At 45.6% G+C, this 21,712-nt stretch overlaps 1 protein-coding gene across 1 annotated transcript in view; it reads right to left on the bottom strand.

Moving 5' to 3' along the window:
* Positions 1 to 93: 93 nt before the first annotated feature.
* Positions 94 to 21,712, bottom strand: part of AACS (acetoacetyl-CoA synthetase) — a 54,030-nt gene continuing 32,411 nt past the window's right edge. Inside the window, exons 11-18 of the mRNA XM_083717230.1 lie at positions 18,554 to 18,618; positions 17,564 to 17,686; positions 15,618 to 15,731; positions 13,866 to 13,991; positions 9,705 to 9,774; positions 8,654 to 8,712; positions 5,243 to 5,445; positions 94 to 2,735 (exon numbers count right to left, since the gene is read on the bottom strand). Of these exons, the coding sequence (XP_083573356.1) occupies positions 2,598 to 2,735; positions 5,243 to 5,445; positions 8,654 to 8,712; positions 9,705 to 9,774; positions 13,866 to 13,991; positions 15,618 to 15,731; positions 17,564 to 17,686; positions 18,554 to 18,618 (898 nt within the window). The 3' untranslated portion in view covers positions 94 to 2,597. The remainder of the gene's footprint in view (positions 2,736 to 5,242; positions 5,446 to 8,653; positions 8,713 to 9,704; positions 9,775 to 13,865; positions 13,992 to 15,617; positions 15,732 to 17,563; positions 17,687 to 18,553; positions 18,619 to 21,712) is intronic.

The following is a 21,712-nucleotide window of genomic DNA, read 5'->3' as shown; positions in this document are numbered from 1 at the left end:
CAGAGAACCTATGCCAGCAAACACTTTTGGATTTACTGACCTCTGCTCCTTACAAAGTAACACTAATATGATCAATTCACTCCACAATAAAGATGAGAATTTATTCTGCAGTTTTATTAAGTTTAAATTCCTTAAAGCATCACCGAGATCACTCAACGTGATTTTAAAAAGGGGGGAGGGATCCAAGACAGAATTTGTTCACCAATCATTCCAAATAACGCAGGAGTTTTTGAAGCACCAAACCTTTCTTTCTTGCCAAGTTCACACAACTACATCTTCCATTATGAAAAACATAATGGACCATAAAAAATCTGTTTAGTTGTTTTCCATACACAAGTAACAATTTGTTTTATTAGGGGGGAAATCCCTTTACAAAGCACCAAGAAACAGTTCCTTCCACCTCCCCCCTCACGCCCCCAAAAGATCACACGGTAGGGTTATTATTTTAAAGAAAGGAAGTTACTCATATTGACCACCAAACACAAAGGTCTTGGGAGTTTCTGGGACACAGGATAGGCAGCTGGCAGCCTGTATACTCAATCCAGCCCACGAAAGGGCTTCTCTTCTGGCCCTGGTGTTAAGCCTTAATCTCATGGTCTCTCCACACCTATTTTTCTCTTCTCCCGTTTTCTCCCACGAAAGCCAAGGTCACAACCATTTAAAGCTCATGGCTTCTCTCCAGCTCAAGTAATCCCAGGAGCATTCACATACTCCCCCTGCAAAGCTACAGTTCCCAGAATTCTTTGGGGGAAGCCATGTGATTTAAACAGATGGTGTGGTTGTGACCTGATTTTAAGATAAAGGGCTCTCAAGCTTCCTTTCCAAGTCCACCAGCAGCTAATGGAAGAGAGGTTCTGCCAGCACTCTCCTGCTTACACACCCAATTTCCTGGCCCTACTTGTAAGCCAACACAGGCAAATGGGGGCTAAGTATCCAAAGTCTCTATGGGATGTTCTGCCAAAGCTACCATTGCTGTTGGCAGTGTGTAAGAAAAGGTTCAAGAGCCAATGTGATGCCCTCCAGATGTTGCAAGGACCACAGCGCCCATCACCCTTGACCACTGGGCTACGCAGGCTGGGCTGATGGGAGCTGGCATCCATCAGCATCCAAGAGCACCACACTGACCTTCACTGGTGACAATGTCCTCCTTTAGTCCACACACAGTTAAAAATGGGGATGTACAAGATCAGTAACTTTGCCGTTTACTTCCACGTTCAGGATCCGCAATGGGTTGTGCATGAAAATCACGTTGACCTGCTTTCTTCAGATCTGTATAAAATTTTAAACCAGGAAAACTGTTTCAGGAAACTAAGTGCATAGTCATGCTTCTAATTCCAGCATCTCCCCTTTCTCCAAGACTGTTTGAGGGCTGGGAAGATGAGGCATTGAAATCCTGGTGCCAACCCAAAGTCCTGGGGAACTGATGGAACTATCTGCTAGTCATTGCTAGTTCCACTGGTTGCAAGATGTGTCTAAATGAGGGCTGCAACCTTTCATATTTTAGCAGGAAAGTCAAGTATTATTTCAAACAGTGGCAGCAAATCTGTGCTCTGTTCCAAAACAGACTTTGCCAAACTGGTGCCCTCCAGGTGTTTTTCTGGCTGGTTCCAATGGAAGCAGTAGTCCAAAAGTAGTCTTAAAAGCTAATCTTAAAAAGAGGTATTTCTTAAAAATAAAAAAAGTTTTAAACACAGACTCAGAAGTCAATCTCTTTATTTAAAAAAGAATAAGTAAAAATAAAGTGAATCCAGCTGTTGTGAGCACTTCCTTGCATCTGGGAAACCTTCCCACATGCAATTGTCAGTGACAGATCAATCCCCTGTCTCCTGTTGAGGATTGGGGGATGTGGTCTAAGGAAAACACCCCCAGTTCTTCAGAATGCTGCTATCTAAGCCTACTGGGCACTATCACCACTGAGAATGCACTCTTTCTATCACACTCAACATCCCCATTGCCTAAAAAACCTCAAGTGAAGAACAGTGGCAAGCATGAGAAACATGCCCACAGTCTTCTAGTCTTCCCACTGAAAAGCCACCAGTAGTTTCCTAGAATCTTGAGCAGTTTTAAACCATAACCAGGAATGAGAACATGCAGCCCTCCAGATGCTGCTGAACTACAATTCCTATAATCCCTGACAATTAGCCATGCTGGTTGAGGCTGATGGGAGTTGGAGTCCAACAGCATCTCGGGGAAAACAAGTGCCCCACCTCCAACCATAATCAAATGGCATATATGCCTACCACCCTATTTCCTCGATTTTAAAAGATAAAATTCAAACCAGAAGACACATTTTTTTTAGTGTAGATCATTTAAAAAGTCTCTGTAGCCAGCTGCATCTAAAAAGAGGCAAGCTAGATCTTCTAGGCTGGAAGGAAAGCAACGCCGATACACCAAAATTTGCAGGGCTGCCCTTCCAGAAGCCTTTTCATGAAGCACTTGGCAAATCAAAACAGTGTTTCTCCTTTTTCAAAAGAAACACCATTGCTTAAATAGTTTCTTTTGCATACAGCGTCCATATACATATTATATACACAGTACAAAACCATACACGCACACACACGCACACAAACACAGAGATGGGGAAAAGGCAGGTTCCTTCAGAAGTTCTGGAGCTCAGGAATGTCTCGGTAAAGGTCCAGGGTCTCTGGATTGGAGAAGATGCCCCGCTGAGCCACTTCCTTCCCGGCGATAATGTGTTTGACAGCGACTTCAACTTTCTTCCCATTTATTGTGTACTGTGAAATTAAGCAGATAAGGACATAAGAATTGCCTGCTGCCTTAGGCCAATGGCCCTCCTAGTCCAGCGGCCAACCAGATGCCTGGGGGAAACCAGAACATGACCACAAGAGCCCTCCTTCCTTCTGCAGTTTCCAGAAACTGGTATTCTGAAGCATCGCTGCCTCCAGCTGCGGAGGGAGAATTTGGCCATCATGCGTAGCAGACACTGCTAGGCAAACGGTGATGCTGTGCTCATGACTCCAAGACACCACATCACAAGTTAATATATGTAACTTAGTTACTGTAATGGTATCATTTTAATTATACTGTATTATGGTTCCAAGTGTTTCGTAATACGTATCGCATTGCCTGTGTATGCAAAAGGCCTGACTGGCTAACCAGCAATAAATGTTCTTCTTTGGGATGCAGACTGTTAAAAGTTCTGCCTCCCACATCCAGTTCTCTCCCAGTCGCCATCCAGATGCCTCTGGAAAGTCCACACTCTTCCTACACACTGGCTCACGAAGAAACAGTAAGCTCTCTGCTCCCAAAAAGGAGGTCAGTGGCAGGTAAATACTTTTTTGCAGTTCCAGGAGTTATATTTGACAAAAAAAGCGTAGGTCAAAGGAGAGAGGCAGGAAACAAAACAAACAAACAAAAAGAATGGGAGGAAGGCAAGAATGCAGCTCTGAGTGCTTTCTTGTAGGGACATATTTTACCTCAAAATGTGATTAGAATTCAGTTATACATACCTTCAGAGTGTTGGCTACTTAATGATCTAAACTAGGACTCCTAGTTAACCAGTTGTCATATAAACACCCCAAAGCCGCCTTTTACTTTTTTGTTTCAGTTTAAGGAGCCATTTGAAGCTGATCTTCCATAGCTTTTTTTGCAGAGGGATGGGAGCATACAACCAGAGATGAGGACCAGACCCACCCCACATACGGGGCCATATGCTGCTGCTTTTCAGGGAGGCAGGCTGGGGCAAAGTGTGGCTTACAGAAAAACATGCTGGTACCAAAAAGCTGAAGACAATGGCTTCTATAATGTGGGTGAGCGATTCTGCCACACTCATCAGCTCGCCCCAGGCTGGCAAGACACTATAAGAACCCCATTAAAGTACCTACTGGCTAGACCAACGCTGTGCCCTGCAGAAGTTGCTGGATCACCAAGATCATCTTGAGGAGTGCTGCTAGTTGCCCTCCATGTTAAAGAGGCCCAACTGGCCTCAACCGGAAGTGGGGCCTTTGGTGCTGCTGGCCTCATGCTGTGGAACACGCTTCATGCAGAGATGTGGCAGGAGGCATCCTGGCTTCTTTGACTTCCAGGCCTCTATTGGAGACTTTTTCATACTGATTAATTAGCCAGCCACTTTAATTATTATTTATATTACTTTTAAATGGTATTTTGTTTGTTGTACACCAAGATCTTTAATGATATGGCAGTATAATAAATGCTTCTATAAGTGAACAAACTTACTCCATGGGCCAATGGGAAGGCAGGATGCAGCCCAACAACTTCCCAAATGCAACAGGTTGGGGAAGGCAGGGAGATTCAGCCATGTGTGAAAAGGGATCGTGTGCACACAGCTTGAAATTTGGGGCCATCCAATGAAGCTGAATGTTGGGAGAGTTAGAACAGGCAACAGAAGTACTTGTCATACAGTGCATAATTGAAACTACGGAATTTGCTTCCACGGGAGGCAGTGATAGCTTGGACAAAGTCACGGAGAACAAGGCTATCACTGGAAGGGGTGTAGCTCAGGGGCACAGCATCCACCTTGCATGCAGACGGTCCCAGGTTCAATTCTTGGCATCTCCAGGGAGAGCTGGGAGAGACTCCTGCCTGAAACCCTGGAGAGGAGCTGCCAGTCTGTGCGGAGAATACTGAGCTTGATGGACTAGTGATCTGACAGTTTCCTATGTTCCTGCTCATGAAAGTCAGAAGTAGATCAAAACTTCCTTCACGGGCCTTACTTGTCTCTGTGAGCCTTCAGCTGTGAAAAAATTAGGTCACAAGCTTTGCAAGATAGTTTGAGGTTGTTGGTATTTTTTAAGCGAGACTTCTTGCAAAACAAATCAAAAACCTATCATTTTAGAGAACAGAACTATCCAAAATGCTTTTTGCAGGGAGCTGCTCTTTGGCACACCAGAAAGGCAATCATCTCATTTTATACTTATCAACAACACCCAAGAGTTCTCAGTATATCAGCAGGACGCCTGTATATTTATAAACCAAACAGAGGTGTTTATTAGGGGACTCATTTTTGCTGTTTAAAAAAAGGAGGAAAAAGAGGAAAAGGCTTATTCAGGAAGAAAAGCACACACAAGTTGCTAAGCAACACAAACAAACTATAAAACTCCACTCCACTTTTTAAATTAAAAAATAAGAGACTAAAATTTCCAGGCATGTGGGGGTTTTGAAGAGAGATGACAAGTGCTCCTTAATGACTATTCCAAGGTAACAATGAAAAAATATATATAGCAGCAGTAAGAAGTAAGAAAAAAGGATTGTGCTGACATACCGGAATGCCTTCAGTTTCCAGAATGAGGCTGGGAACATGCCGGGCGGAGAGTGCGACGCGGATCGCTTCCCTGATGCGTTTCACCAAATCTGGGCTGAACTCCTGGTTGGTGGCCATTTTTAGGAAAAGGATCACCCTTTCTTCGCCGTCTTTGTTGTACTGAGGGACGCAGAGGCTGTCCGAAACCTCCTCAAAAGCTTCCACTGAAGAGACAAAGGAAATGTTGGCTTAGACTTATTTGCGCCCTCGCAGCAGGGAATAGTAAATATGTGCCCATTATAAAGCCAGACCATGTGGCTTGCAGGGGCAGCTGGCACTCTTTAGCCAGGTAGATGGCACCAGAGCCAATGGCAGGCACAGCCAACTTGGTCTAGTTTTGTCCCCATTTTCCTTCGTATAGAGGGAACGGATGGTCTCAGCACTCTTAACTAACTGCAGTTCCCAGGATTCTTGGGGGAAGCCCTGACTGTTCAAAGCAGGATAGTACCTCTTTAAATGTGGCTTTAATGATGAGGCTTTAATATTCTTAATTGGTGTGGAGTAGTAGTTAAGAGTGTCTGGTTAGGCCTGAAGAGATCCCACTCGGCAAGATTACTGGGTGGCCTGTGGCCACTCACTCTCTCTCAGCCTAAGTTACCTCACAAGTTTGTTAAGAGGAGAAAATATTCGTGGGGCAAGGGGGAGAAAGGAAATCATGTATGAGCTCCTTGGAGGAAAAAGTTGATTATTTTATGAAACAAGACTAAAATAAGATGTATTCACAGTAAGAAGTAATTCCGGTCACTTAAGCTGCGGTTCCCGGCTTAGACCCCAATTACTTATGTAAACCACGCAATGAACTTGACTGGCTGGGCAGAATACAAATATGATTCATTTGCTGGTCATAGGTGCAGTATGAAATCCAGTGGTAGAATAGAAGGCATTTATTTATTTATTTATTTATTTATCCATCAAGATTTATATACTGCTTAATATTTTTTAAAAGTGATTTACATAAAATGCTGCCTTTATTAATAATAGCAGTAAAGGCAGACTTTAAAAACAGAATTGAATTCATAAATTATAACACAACTGAATGCCAAGCCACACGAGCAGGAATTGGATGTAGGAGCTTCTTTGATGCTTATCCTGCTTCCTCTTGAAGAATCTCATAATACCTCAGATGAGATTCCCACTGGGCAGATGAATAGTTTTAGAGGAGGAATGGGGCACTCTGGGCATTGCTGGAATCCATATCCCATCAGCATAGCCAGTGATTGTGATAGGAAACGGATATTATCTTTTCTCAATTGCCGTTTCTCCTAATCATCTCCCCTCTCCAAAGAAAAGGAGGGGGGAGCCAAACAGAGAGACCATTCCAAGAAAATAAAGGGGGATGTTGAGAAAGGAAGGCTGTTAAAGTTCATCTGCTGCCCACATTGGAGGGCCAGGCCTGCAGCCAAACAGTCCTTTGCTTCACTCAACTGCTGATTTTTCTGCCCTCCCTCTTGCCCTGCCCTCGTTACTGCAGACCCTCCACTGACTTCACGGACCAGGCTGGCAACCTCTTTTGTGATCACGCAAGAGTTATGACGGTGAAGCAGCCTCAGAGGAATCCATTGACAGGGCATCACCAGAGCCAACCGGGCCGCTGTGGGCGCTGGGACTCTTGCAAAGAGCAAACTGCCTCTGGACCAGGCACGCCAGATGGTTCGAGGCAACCCTCGAAATGAAGATTTGCTACACACATTTGCTGATAAAGACATCAACCACAACGTGTCTCTGTGTTTTCATTCCATGTGGCTTAAAAGGGAAAAAAATGTGGTTGAAAAAAGGACTCAGTGTTGCTGAATGGTGGCTGCTACCCATTGAGACTGGTAGGGCAGAAGCAGGGAGACTAACAGCAGGTGGCGCCAGAGGCAACAGCAGGCAGAGACAACCAGTTCTAGATTTGTTCCCACCTTCCTTCTCCTCCCTGCTGAGTTCTCCAAGGGCAACACTGAGCCCAGGAGGAGGCAGCTGTCAGGCAGTGCCAGCCCTCTGAACCGAATGTAGCTAAGAAAGCAGGCAGGTGGGGGGGCGCTGGGAGCAGACTAGCCTAGTGGGGCCCCATTCACTGTAATGGAGCAAGCCTCCTTTGATGTTCTTAAGAGCCTCCTTTAGGAGTGCCAACTAAAGGAACAAAGTAAGGCTATTTAATTCTGGACCTTAAAACCATGAGCATTTGGCTGTGACCTGCCCTGGGATCATTTTATAAAGAAGGGCATGGCACAAACTTCACAATAAATCATGAAGCCTCTCTCATTTACCCAAAACAAGAGTTTTCCTCAAGCAATTTTGCAAATTTTCCTGTGCAGCCCAGTGGCTTTCAAACCCAAGTTCCAGCAGACCTTGGAAATGTATCTCAGGTGTTCCTTCATGAGATACTCTACAATGGCATCTCCAGGTAAAAGGTTTAAGTAGCAAATGAGGAGAAAGAATGTCTGTCTGAGATATTAAAGAGCCTTCCCCAACCTGATGCTCTCTAGATGTTTTGGACTGCAGCCCCTCATCAGCCTTGATCTTTGGGTCAAGCTGACTGGGGATGATGGAAGCCCAAAAACATTTGTAGGGCAGTATTTCCCAACCCACTGCCTTCAATACTTGATGCCAGTCAGAGCAGACAATACAGAGATGGTACCAGTTGTGCCTCCTATGGGTGGGCATTCCAAAAGCAAGCAGCCATCACTGAAAATGCCACTCAAATAGTCTGAGCTGGTATAAAGCAGCTTCCTCTCAGGGGACGTCTCAATGGCTGCACTCACACATAATACTAAGCCATTGTTCGCACACTTTGACCATGGTTTGCGCAACCAAGCATGAGTGGTTTCTTAGGTGAGCAGACAGGCCAAGCTTGTTTCTCCAAAGCTTGGTTTGATTTCTAGCTGCTATTACTTTGTGCCTGGGGTGGGGTGCCCAAAAAAACCATTATTAAGCAAAACTGTTGAGTCTGGCCATAAAGTCAAACCATAGTTCAAACAAGCCAAGGTTTGTAAACCAACAAGAAACCTTGGCTTCACATTGTGATTTGTTGGCAAAATACAAGCCATAGTTAGTCTGATGGGCTGGGTTTGCAAATTCCAAATGAACAACAACATAGCATTGTGTGTGAACCAAGCCACACTGCAGGGCATGTCAAGAAATGGCAACTGTACTCTTAGAGACTAAGAGACTTATAGAGTGCATGCAGGGTCCAGTACTCTACGCCTTACAGATGAGGCCAATCGTGACTTGGCTTGTTTGAGCCTCTTCAAATCCTACAGCACCCACACACTGCTCTCTACCTCACAGGGTTGTTGTTGAATGAAGTCAAGACAGAAAAATGAGAAATCAAGTTAGCCAATACTGTAATTAATGGGAGGAAGAAGAGTGGATAAATGTTAAATTGCATACCTATGTTATAGATCTCAGAACTCCCAAACCTCACACCACTTGGATTCAGTGTGCCATCACTGGGGGGAGGAAACAAGTACAAACCACAGAGGAAAAGCATAATCATTAGTAAAGCATCATTAAAGCATAATCACAGTCTGATGAAAAGAGACAAAACATAAGGAATTTATCATGGTTCTCAATAAAACAACTGTGTCAAATAGGCAACAAAAAATGATCCTTAGGCAGGGATTCCAAGAGGCCGCTGTTTGTTAGAGATTCATACCCATTAGAACGTTTTATGCAGACATAAACAACAAACAGGCCCACAAGAACTGTAAAGATCTAAATAGGCTTAATGACTGTGGGTCCTACCCAAAGAATTCTGGGGACTGTAGTACAGCAGGAGCAAGAGATGCAGCTCCATGGCACAGCATCTGCCCCATACTCAGAAGATCCCAGGGTCCATCCCAGGCATCTTCAAGCAGGACGAAGAAGCACTCTTCCCCAAACCATGGGAAGCCACTGCCAGGACACAATACTGTGTGCGATGGACCAGTAGCCTGATTCACCATAAGGCAGCTGCCTACACTCCTCCACCCAAGGGCCTTTTATAGACAGGATGAGGAACCTGCGGCCCTCCCAGATGCCGTTGCACTGGGAGGGCCACAGCAGACTATCGGCTACCCTGGCTGGGGCTGATGAGAGTTGGGAGCCTGCCTTAGATGCCAAAGCAACTTGCTTGGCATTGGATTGGGTATCATGCAACTTGACGTGGGGGAGAAGGAGGCATTTGCTGTTTTGCCTCGGGCAGCAGTATGCCATAGGCCAGCCCTGCATCAAAGGAAAGGTTGTGCCACCTGACGAAGACCACGGGATGCTGAAACAGAGGAGAGGGGGAGAAAAGAGTGGAGGGAGTCTCTGAAATTTCCTGGCCCAGCCTCAGAAACGCCAGCCAGTCAGCAGAGCCAGACTGACAATGTGTCCCTATATTCCCAAGTGCGCAGCAGCCCCTCTGCTAACTGCCACGAAGCATCCCTCACATATGGTCACGCCAAAGTGATGGGCATACCTGCGGCCAAGCATGACGATGCCTCCTGTCTTGGGGTTGATCTTGCAATAGTCGCCGTGAGCCCAGACACCTGTCCAGAAAAACCCACATGGAGGGCAACCAGGTCAATTATCAACAATCCAGGCCTGGGTGGCACACAAATCTGTTTTCACATTCACAAGAACAGTGGAAATTGACGGAACAGATTAAAAAAATAAACAATACAATGTTTTGGGTATAGGGCGGTGTATAAATTCAATTAAAAAAATATTTACAAGAACACAGAAAACTAGAAGGGTTGTAGGGGGATACAAGTGACCCACCTTTTAACTTATTTTGTTTACTGAATAACCCATTGATTCTCAAACCTTTTCCTCTGGACCACACTTTCAGAATAAATATTTGCTTGTGCCACACGGAATTTTTATTGATAAGAAATACATTGGAACACAAAAAGAAGAAAATCCTAGAAGTGCTTGATTTATAACACAGAACACAACTACTTTATAATATGATCATGGGACATCCAGAAAGTAAAAACCAATGCAACTGCATAAGAACACAGGTCATTCCCAAAATATACCGTATTTTTGCAGGTATAAGATGAGGTTTTTTGCTTTAAAAAATTAGTAACAAATTGGGGGTTGTCTTGTACACGGAACATGGGCACCTGGGGGAATTTTTAAATATTTAATCATATGTCCGGGATTTTGGCTTGGGCGGGCTGAGGCGGTCCCCCCTTTCTCCCTCCCCCCCCCCCGGATGCATGCTGGTGACTGGCTCACCTGAAGCCCCCGCTGGCTCAACCACCGGATTGAGAGCAGCTGCCGCCACCACAGCTGAGAGCTGCCTCAGCTGCCTCTCCTTGCCTTCTTTCCTTTTCCCCCTCTTCCCCTCTCAGACTCCCACCCTGCCCCTCCTTCCTCAGCTGAGTTTGCTGGGCGGCATGGCCCAGAACAGAGCGGTCGCTGCCTTCGCCCGGCTCTTCCTTGGCATCCTGCTTGGGAGCCTGCCTCCCCGCAGCAGCAGCTGCCACCAAGGGGGAGCATGAGGTCCCCCCCCCCCAGTCACTGCCTTTGCTTCTGCACCACGGTGCACTGCATGCTTCTCATGCTGGAAAACTTTGAGGGCAATCGCCCCCAATAAGATCAACAACTTGCTGCCGCCAACCAAGATTTTCACTTCTATTTTATGGTTTCATTTTCTTAATTTTGGGTTAAAAAAAAATAGGAGTTGTCTTAGACATGGAAAAATATGGTAATTATAAACAAGCCTCTTACATATGAACCGTAAGTCTGTATGAGAGGTGAGAGCCTGCTTTTGCTGGGTAATCTCCTTAATTTTAGGTCTAATTTAAGACAGACAAGCTCTTATCTCCTCATCAACACAAATAAGCCTTTGTCTTTTCTGATCTTTTGCATCTGTCAGAGTTCCTGCCACACCCTTTGAGAACCATTGGAATAACCTTTCAGGCCAGTGGTCAGGAACCGTTGGCCCTCCATATGTTCATGAAATCAGAGTTGGGGAAGATGGCAGACTTGGGGGAGCAATCTCAATTGCTCTTCCAGGCCACCCACCGATGAACAGGGCCCAGGGACATGGTATCGCACCAGGAGCCCCCAAAGTGAACGGCTGAAGGGCTAGAAAGTCCACCCCAACTCCTGGAGCAAACAAGGGGACAGACAAAGGGGTAGGAGAACCGCTGAGCCCGGGGGAGAGCGCTCCATGCCAGCTTCCAAGTGGGGCCTAGGGAAAGTAGGGTGGGAGCCAAGAACCATCTCCAAATATTCTACAGAATTATATAGGAAAGGAGGACAAAAAGGGAGATAGTCAAGTATTTGAAGGCTAGTAATCTGCCAAGGGTAACAGGAGAAAAATGAGCAATTTTAAATGGCCATATAACAACACAGGAAATATTAGATGCAATCAAGCTGGCAAAAACAGGGAAATCGCCAGGACCAGATGAATTATTAGCAAAATATTATAAGAAATTAAATAATCAATTGGTGAGACCATTACAGGATATAATGAATGAATTTTTAATCTCAGGGAAAGTACCAGCGACACAGAAAGAGGCATTTATAACTTTAATTCTAAAACAAGAGGCCGACGTGTTAGCAGTTAATAATTACAGACCGATTTCAGTATTAAATAATGATTATAAATCATTTGCTAACATAATGGCCAATAGAATGAAATCAGTATTGAAAGATTATATACATCATGATCAGGCAGGATTCCTTCCAGGCAGACAGATGAAGGATAATAGGGAGGTGTTCTTATGTGCAACGGCCGCAGCTCGGACTTTGGTGGCCAAGGGGTGGAAGGAACAAGAAGGAACAAGAAGCCCCGACAATAACGGACTGGCATTACAAGCTACAAGAATTTGCTGAAATGGCGCAGTTCACAAATACCCTGAGAAGCAATTCAAAACAAAAATTTATGGAAAAGTGGGATAGATATAAAACATATGTTCAAAAATACAGTAAAGGGTCGCTATCTATGCTAGCATTTGAATGACATTGGAGTGAGAATGAGTTGAGAAATCAGACTAAGAGCACATATTGATATAGGAATGTATTAGATATTAATGTTTTATGTTTTATTATTGTGTGCGCTGGAGGCTGCCCAGAGTGGTGAGGGTAACCCAGCTAGATGGGTGGGGTATAAATAAAAAAATTGTATTCTTCCTCTTATTAAAAACCATTTAGAAAATCCGACTTCAATATAAATTCAAGCCAGAGTTAAAAGCCAGGATAAAAATGCAGCAACCCCTGCTCAAAAACAGGTGAGATGCTGCAGCAGGAAAACTAAGGACATCAATAATAAGCTAGAAGATGAGCTCTGGAACTTCTGATGAATGATGGCAACTACACACAGGATGCGTACAGCTAGGATTGGAAAGGGAAAAAGCTTTGGGTCACTGGAATGCAGGCAGTGAAGGAGACTGAAGAATTTTGGTAGTGAAGGAGCAGAGAAAAGGGAAAAGCAAAGGAAAGCCATTTTAAAATGGTGTTTTCTGCCACTTCCTTTTTGAGGAGCCCTAGGAGCTGCTGGCAAGAACGTCCTGCAGTGGAAGGGGTTGTCCAGCCCACTTGGCTGGCCCTTTCAAAGAGTTTGACTTCCTGCCAGTGGAGAGGTGGGCAGTGACACCCCATGCAGGATCCCCTTCTTCCCTATAGGAGAACCTGAAGATATTTAAATACGTCTGTGTTTTTTAAAAAAACCCTAAGAGTCTTGCACATTTGCTTAACAGACTAACACAGGTAAAGGTAAAGGTAAAGGTACCCCTGCCTGTATGGGCCAGTCTTGCCAGACTCTGGGGTTGTGCGCCCATCTCACTCAAGAGGCCAGGGGCCAGCGCTGTCTGGAGACACTTCCGGGTCACGTGGCCAGCGTGACATCGCTGCTCTGGCGAGCCAGAGCCGCACACGGAAACGCCGTTTACCTTCCCGCTGGTAAGCGGTCCCTATTTATCTACTTGCACCCGGAGGTGCTTTCGAACTGCTAGGTTGGCAGGCGCTGGGACCGAGCAGCGGGAGCGCACCCCGCCGCAGGGATTCGAACCGCCGACCTTTCGATCGGCAAGTCCTAGGCGCTGAGGCTTTAACCCACAGCGCCACCTGCGTCAGACAAGCCTCTAAAACAGGGGAGGGGACTTGTCACCCTCCAGATGTTGCTTGACTTCTGCTCTCATCATCCCTGACCATCGTCCTTGCTGCCTGAGACCAATGGGAGATGCAATCCATCAGCATATTCTAGAACGCAGCAACAACAGAACCCCAGAAGACCATTTTTGTAGCACTCTGCTGTTTGTGGGTTGTGGGTACAGGATTGCAGCCTCAGTTATCAAATCAACAATGAAGACCCCCTTTTAAAAAGAAATCAAACCTGTTTGTGATCCCTGATGGTTTCTGAGGTTGTGAGAAAGGAGCACCCCAGAAAGATGAAGAGGTCTGTCCTTGCACTTGCAGAGAGCAAAGTGAGGGGGTGGGATGGTGGGCAAACAAGCAGGAACCCCACAACATTCACACTTTCGGGCTTACAATTTCACAAGCAAATACTGGTACCCACAGCAGTTCTCAAATGCCATGCTCAAATATTAGTTCTGCAGGCTTTGTAAGTGCAGGACCAACAATGTGCCCCCACAACACACACAAAAAGCACCACCTCAATACATACCTGGAAATCTTGAGAAATAAGCCTTTCTGTACTTGTTTCCATTCTCGTCGTTCCAAAAGTGTGTTGGCTGGCAGGGCATGGGCTTGGTGCAGACCAGCTCTCCGCTTTCCCCCAAAACTGGCTTGCCTGTTTTAAGGATCAAGAACAAAGGCAGCTTGTTTCCCTCTCTCCAGCCCTTGGAATACACAGCTCAAGTGTTCTATCGGGCAATTGATCAGTTCTTCCCTGTTGCAGCTTCTTTGGAGGTGGGATAAGACCTGGTCTGTCATCACTTAGCCCAGCCCTGCCCAACCTGGCACCCTATGGATGTTGCCAGGCTAACCTTCAACATCCCTGAGACCACAGGCCACACTGCTGTAGCTCAACAACTTCTGGACATCTGAAGGTCAAAGAAGACTTAGCCTAGCCACTGTGGCTCCATCTGCACTATACTTAGAAAGCAGGGTCATACAACTCTAAAACAGTCACGGCATCCCCCAAAGAATCCTGGGAAGTGTCTTTTTTTAAAGGGTGCAGGAGTTCTTAGACCCCTCTTCCCCTCACAGAGCTATGACTCTCACGGTTTCCTGGGAAGGAGGCTTGTTAAGCTCTGGGAGAGGGATAGAAGTCTTCTAACACTGTTCAGGAGCACCCTTAACAAACTAGTTTCCAGGAGCCTTCGGGGGGAAACCACAACTGTTTAAAGTGGAATCATACTGCTCCAAACATGTAGTGCAGACGGGGCCTTGGATCCAGCAAAGGCGAAATGGGAGAACTCCTTTCTCTCTACGTTTCCCACAATGAACCCCAAGCTTATTTTGCTGTACATTATTTAAGCTATTTATTGGGTGCTGCTCAATCAAAATCCTTGGAGAAGTTTGCAATGAGAAAAAGCAGTAAAATGAAGTAAACAACCAGTGGGTGGGGTTTTTTTTTCTCCCACCCTCACCCCCTCCTTAGTTTAAATGTACCTATGTGGGGGGTTTTATTTGGTTGGTTGTAAGCTGCTTTTGGTTATTTTGGGCAAGATAAAGTGGCTAACAAATTAAATAAATTAAATAAAAACGACACTTTCCCTTGTACACTAGGATTCACTCCAACCAGAGGATGAAATGCACCCCCCCTCCATGCAGCCAAGCAAGAGGCATTACAGGTGCACCTTGGATCCCAAACGCCTTGGGAGTCAAATGTTCCGGCTCCCGAACAATCAAAAACTGGAAGTGCATGTTCCAGTTTTCAAAGGTTCTTTCGGAAGCCGAACGTCCGATGGGGCTTCCACGGCTTCCAATAGGCTGCAGGGAGCTTCCTGGAGCCAATCAGAAGCCATGCTTTGGAAGTTCGTTTCATTTTGGAAGTCGAACAGACTTCCGGAACAGATTCTGTTCGACTTCTGAGGTACAGCTGTATCGTCATCCCAGGGCACATTCCAGCCAGGCAAAAACACCCAGAAAGGGAAGAGAAGGACAAGTGAGGTGGGCAGCCTTGGGAGAGTCCCGAGGGCCAGAGAGGGCCACACACAGGCTCCATCCCTGCTATAAGGCTCTCCATAAATTCTGGTGATACCTTTTCTTTTTTAAACCCACATTAAACTACGTGGAGGTCTGCAAAGAACCTTCCCCAGCCCAACCCCTTACAACCGACAGCGGGGATGAGAAAAGGGCCCCCATTTGCCCTGAGATCCTGAAGTTGTCTGTGCTCTCAGAAGCCCTTCTTCTCCAACCACAGTTCTGACTTGGAAAAAGTGATAGCAAGAGCTTTGGCTGGGGGAAATACCTTCATCGTTCCAGGCTTCCACTGCCATTCCCAGATTCCGTGCCTGGATCTCGCCTTTGTAAACCGGAATGGACACATTCTGACCCATAAAGCAGGAAACTATATCTGTGCCTCCTGAAACGAGAGGGGGGCAGAACGGGCTTCCATAAGGCCATCTCTCAGAAGGGTTGAAACCTCTTTAAATACATCCGTTCTGATGTTGCTGAATTGCAACTCTCCCTCATGCTTAAAACACGTTAGTGGTACAATTACTCTGAAATGATGGTTCAATTATTATCAATCTGCATACGCTTGGAATTGACCCCACTCCCAGGTCACTGAGACTGTGAAAGTGTGCTAGGCTGCAGCCCAGAGGCTGACGGATCAGAACTGTCCTCTGCTGGGCTGGTAACTTTTGATGGACTAAAACACAGTGGCAGATAACCTGGTTTCCAGAGTTTAAAATAAATAAGCAGATCAGAGAGTAGATGATGGCTTAAGACTCCACTCCACTCTACTCAGCAGCCAGCAGCCAGTCAAGGGAAGATAATGAGCAAGATGGATCAATAGTCTAACACTGGTTTAAGGGTACAGATGCAGACTGTATTTGCACTGGATATGAAACTCTGTTTTATAGACAAAACTGTCTGTCAATTGTTTCTACATAAGGAGTTGTTTCCTTAATTGTTTCTATCGGTGTTCTCACTGTGAAATCTCTCTGAAGTGCTTTAGTGGGAAGTCATCCGTAAGTGGAACCAAGTAAATAAGGAAGCTTCTGTTTCTCACATCCACTAGCATGGGCTGGCTTCAGTAGACAGCACTAGCAAAGAGTATCGGCATCACCACCCCCAGCCCACCACGACAACTGGCCCTGCAGCCCAGATGAGGTGAGCATTCAATTTGAGTAAATACAGTGAAGGTGAAGGACCCCTGACAGTCCAGTCGCAGACGACTCTGGGGTTGTGGCGCTCATCTTGCTTTACAGGCCGAGGAAGTCAGCGTTTGTCCGCAGACAGTTTTTCCAGGTCATGAGGCCAGCGTGACTAAGCCGCTTCTGGCACAACGGAACACCAAAACCAGAGCAGCGCACGGAAACACCATTTACCTTCCTGCTGGAGCGGTACCTATTTATCTACTTGCACTTTTTGGCGTGTTTTTGAACTGCTAGGTTGGCAGGAGCTGGAACTGAGAAACGGGAGCTCACCCCGTCGCAGGGATTTGAACTGTTGACCTTCTGATCGGCAAGCTGAAGTGACTCAGTGGTTTAGACCACAGTGCCACCCGCATCCCTGAGTAAATACAGTACTTTCTATCATATATGGTGGTCTTGTAAGAGAGTAAAAGACTTCTGGGAAATGATTTACAATGAATTGAAGAAAATGTTGAAGGTAACAATAAAAACCAGAAACTTTTCTTACAGGGATAGTAGACACTGAGATACCAAAAGACCCCCCCCCCCAATTGTTTATGCATACTGCAACTGCCACTAGAATGGTTTTTGCCCAGAGATGGAAAGAAGATGTAGTACCAACCAAGGAAGAGTGGCTAATTAAATTAATGGATTATGCCGAAATGGAGTATAAAGAGCAAAACTTTAAAATAACCACAAAAGGGGCAGGGAGGGAAGTCAAATATATGTGTATTAGAAATGTATGTGATTTGTGTTTTTGTAATTCATTTGTCTGTAAATTTTTGAAAAACTGAATAAATGTAAATGCTCTTTACCCCTCAAATCTTCTTCCAAATGGTGCTGCTGCTCTTGTTAAAACAACTAGGAATTGGGAATCCTTGTCGATCAACACACAGATCTACCGGCAGATCCACACCCACCTCTGGGCCACACAAGACAATGTAAGAGATGCAAAATAGTACCCAAAATGGTGACTGCTTAGCAACCACTGCATCCTCCTCCCTCTAACTTTCTAACCCACTAAACATTCAAGGGCTCAAGTTCAGAAAACCCCTACCTGATATGGATCCCAGCAGAACACTGCTCTTTATGTGCTTGTAGACGTACTCGTAACTTTGAGGCTTGAGGGGTGAGCCAGTTGACAGGATGGTGTGGAGCGTTTGGAGGTTATGAGTTTCACCTTGGAACAACATTACCAGGCAGAGTTACACTGTTATTTCCTGGCCAATTATCAACACCGCCCCCGACACCCCCCCCCCGAGTTTCCTGTTAACTTCTAGAACATGGGCCACCAACAAAGGCAGCTGCACTACAACTCCCATCAAGCCTTACCATGGGCCACACTGGCTGGGGCTGCTGGGAGTTGGAGTACAGTAACATCTGGGAGCGCTGCAGGTTCCCCACCCCTAATGCAACAGTACTGAGCTAAATGGACCTACTTCCTGCCTTGGTGTAAGGTTGCTTCCTGTGTTTCCACAATCCATGGGCAAAGTAACAACTCCCAGCATGTTTCCGAGTACAATTCAAAGTGTTAGTTCTAACCATTAAAGCCCTAAACGGCCTCGGTCCTGTATACCTGAAGGAGCATCTCCACCCCATCGTTCAGCCTGGACACTGAGATCCAGCGCCGAGGGCCTTCTGGCGGTTCCCTCAATGCAAAAAGTGAGGTTACAGGGAACCAGACAGAGGGCCTTCTCGATAGTGGCGCCTGCCCTGTGGAACGCCCTCCCTTCAGATGTGAAGGAAATAAGCAGCTATCTTATCTTTAAAAGACAACTGAAGGCAGCCCTGTTCAGGGAAGTTTTTAATATTTAATGCTGTGTTGTTTAAACACTTGATTGGAAGCCACCCAGAGAGGCTGGGAAAACTCAGCCAGATAGGCGGGGTATAAATAATAAATTATTATTATTATTATTATTATTATTATTATTATTATTATTATATTGGGGAACAATAATGCCTTGGTGGAACTAATTAGAAATGGGAGGGAAGCAAAGTGGTTCAGTTCCAGAGACAAACAGAATTCAAAGAGTATCTTGGTGCTTACATGGTTTAAGGTTCTTCTCTTCCAGCACCGCCAGCCATTTGGCACCTGTCCCAAGGATGGTGATACTGCAAGTAAAAAAGGAACAATTGTCACTCACTATGGTCATTTTGCTATTTCTTATTTTACAATAATGGAGAGTGGCAACATGTGATCAGACCCTCTCTCGGGATCTCAAACCATGGAATCCCTTCTCTGGAGATGCACCTGGTGCCATCTCTATTAACCTTGAGGTGCCAGGCGAAGGTGTTCTTATTTACCCAAGCATTTTGCTCTAAACCCGAGTTCATCTTTTAGCTGGGTGGGGTAGGATGTGTCCTTTTTATGTTATTGCAATATAAGCACTATTAACTATTCTTTTACAAATATTTGATGTATTTTAATTTAGGGTTTTTTAATCATTGTAAGTCATTTTGTAGTAAGCAGCAAATAAGCATTTCCTGGGTCAATAAATAATAGTTCCTGTACGCCTGAACTGGCAAACGATGGTTACTGGAATCAGAACAACCTGGGTTTTAAAAGCTCTGGCTTTAAGCTCTTCATTCCAATCCTGGCATCCATAGTTTGCTAGTTCGGGACTTAAGAAGCTATGATTCAATAACTCAGAAAGCACTGAACTGTGGTGGGCCAAGAAACTATGCCAAAATGTGTACTTTGTCAAAGTATCCATAAAATAGATGAGACAAGAGTAAAACGCAACCTAAAAAGAGAGCGCTGAAGAGGGTCAAACTGCAGTAGTTTAAACTGCGAAGCTACCAGGTTTCACAATCTGAGAGTCTTCCTAGCCACCCCGTACAAAACCTGGCACACCACCTTGCTTCGGAAAAAAATATGTTACCAGTCGTCAGCTTTTGACTTTTTGTGTGTGACTCACAGGGTCTCTTTCTCCACTAGCTGGCAGAAGGATCTATGCAAAAAACAGTTTCAGAGACAGCCATAAATTGTCCTGACAAAGGCCTGACCAGACCATTATTTTATTTCCTTTCTTGCTTATTTTGTTTTGTTTTTTAAATCCTTGCTTCTAGCTTTTATTTCATGTGTTTCAGACACAGTATTTTTAGCTATTTATAACAGTGAATAGATGTATCATTATCTCTCGGAAGTTCATATGAAGTTTTGCAAACACCATTCGCCATAAGCAATCAATGTTTGACCTGACCTTGACCAGTAATTTTAATAACAGCAGCAGGTGAAATAAAAGCCACCATTGCAATGAGGCTCTGCTGCCTCTACCATCTGCCTGAGGGAAGTCATTCTCTTCTTAGGAAGTGTGTTGGCTATGTCCCAGTCTCTCCTGGCCCCTACACTTCCCACATTAGAGCGCTCTGCCACCACCAGACAAAAGGATCATTATTCACCAAGCTGCCCCTTATCCAACAGTCTCAAAGAGGTCTCTGGGATCTTAGGGGAGTGCAATCAGTGGAGTAGCGTGGGGGGTGCAGGGGGGGGGCGGCCGCACCGGGCGCAACATCTGGGGGTTAGGGTTAGGGGCGCAAATCCACGGGTTAGGGGTGCAAATTACTTGCCTTGCCCCGGGTGCTGACAACCCACGCTACGCCACTGAGTGCAATGCTAGAGCTCTAGGCATGGAAGCTCCACCAGTTCCAAGCTCAATCGGGAAATCACTTCTCAACCACTACTGCAAACCAGCGCTATCCAAAAGCTACATTTTATTTACCTTTTGCTGAAGATGCATTCATACTGAAGAGCACAGACATGTGTGGGTTTGCTTTTGTTTGCACACTGGAACCATTTACTAAACCAAAAAGTTATGTAAAGGAGTGTGTGCAGAAGAAGCAGTGTGACGTTGAAGTAACGTCACAGCATTGTTTTTTCACGGGTTCTTATCAAGTGGAGCGAAAGCGGAACGAAGGCACGAGAATGTTCCCATGCAACCATTAAAAAGGCTTTGTCAAGTTATCTTGGAGCCACCTGGAGATCAAGGCTAACACTCCTTAAGTATCTCGCTTTCTGCATACTTCAGCAGTTTACGGCACTGTTTCCCAACCAGGGGCTCCAGGATATTCCAAGGCGGCCACAGGTGAAAATCTCGTGAATGGGGGGGGGGGCATAGCATGAGGCATGGGGGGCCCAGAGGGAAGTGAGAAGAAAATCAAATTTTTAAATAAAGAAAATCCTGATTGGCTGGCTATCCTCTTGGCCAATTACAAAAGGGTAAGGGGGCAGCCCACCAGGGGCTAGTGCTCCTTTTCCCCATGTGCGTTTCCTTGGAGCAGTCCTGGTTTGTTTCTGGGGGAAGAGGGCGATTGCTGAGACTCACATTTTGACTGTCAGTCCATCATCCAGAACCCCCAGGTCAGGTAAGTGGGGTGGTGGGGTGGCAATGGGTAGGGTTGGGTGAGGCAGAGCTGCTTGTTGTTGCTGCTAGTGCTGGGCCCAGTGGCAGCCTGGGCCTGACTCTGCAAGGTGCAGGATGCAAGCCACCCCAGCGCCTAGCCAAGTGGGGTCATCTGGTGCTGCTGACTTGCATCTAGTAAATAACTAAGTCTCTATTCAGTGGGCCTTACTCCCAAATAAGAGTGTGTGAGGCTATAATGTTTTATCTAGGCAGCCACGGCTCCTTCGGGTGACAAGATCTTTTTGCACCAGGTCAGTGAGGACCACTTGCTTTTTAAAATTCTCCCTATGCTCTATACAGAACTTCCTATGCTCCTTTGGACTGTATCTGTATGTTTCCCCCTCTGTGTCAAATAACTGGGGTCAAATAAGTGTTGTTCTAAACTGCACACATCCATGTGCTGCCAGGTGAGATGCTCCCAGTCAGGCAGGCTAACCCGCCAACAAAGGGGTAAAACAAGGTTACTTCTTAGTCCTGTATTTATTCAACCTTTTCTTAAACGACCTTGCACCCTGTTTACATGGGGTGGATGGCCATTGCCCAAAGCTCAGCTCCATCCACGTTCAAGGACTGGCTTGAAGCGACTCCTGTGCCGCTGCCAGGAATATTGTATAGCCAATAGACTGGAACTGATTTTTTCAAAACCTAAAGTGTTTGTTTTCTCATGATCTTGGAAGCCTCATAGGTGGGAGATCAGTGGAAACCTGTTGGAACAGGTTAAAAACTTTAAATACCTAGGCATCCACTTCCAATATAACGCTTCCTGGAATTACCATTGTAAGCTCTTATTATCTCTCCCCCAT

The sequence above is a fragment of the Podarcis gaigeae genome (genome assembly GCF_964106915.1).
Source record: "Podarcis gaigeae genome assembly, chromosome: 16".
In the NCBI taxonomy this organism is placed as follows: Eukaryota; Metazoa; Chordata; class Lepidosauria; order Squamata; family Lacertidae; genus Podarcis; species Podarcis gaigeae.
Note: the sequence above shows the minus strand (reverse complement) of the source record. Positions and strands in the feature narration are given on the sequence as shown.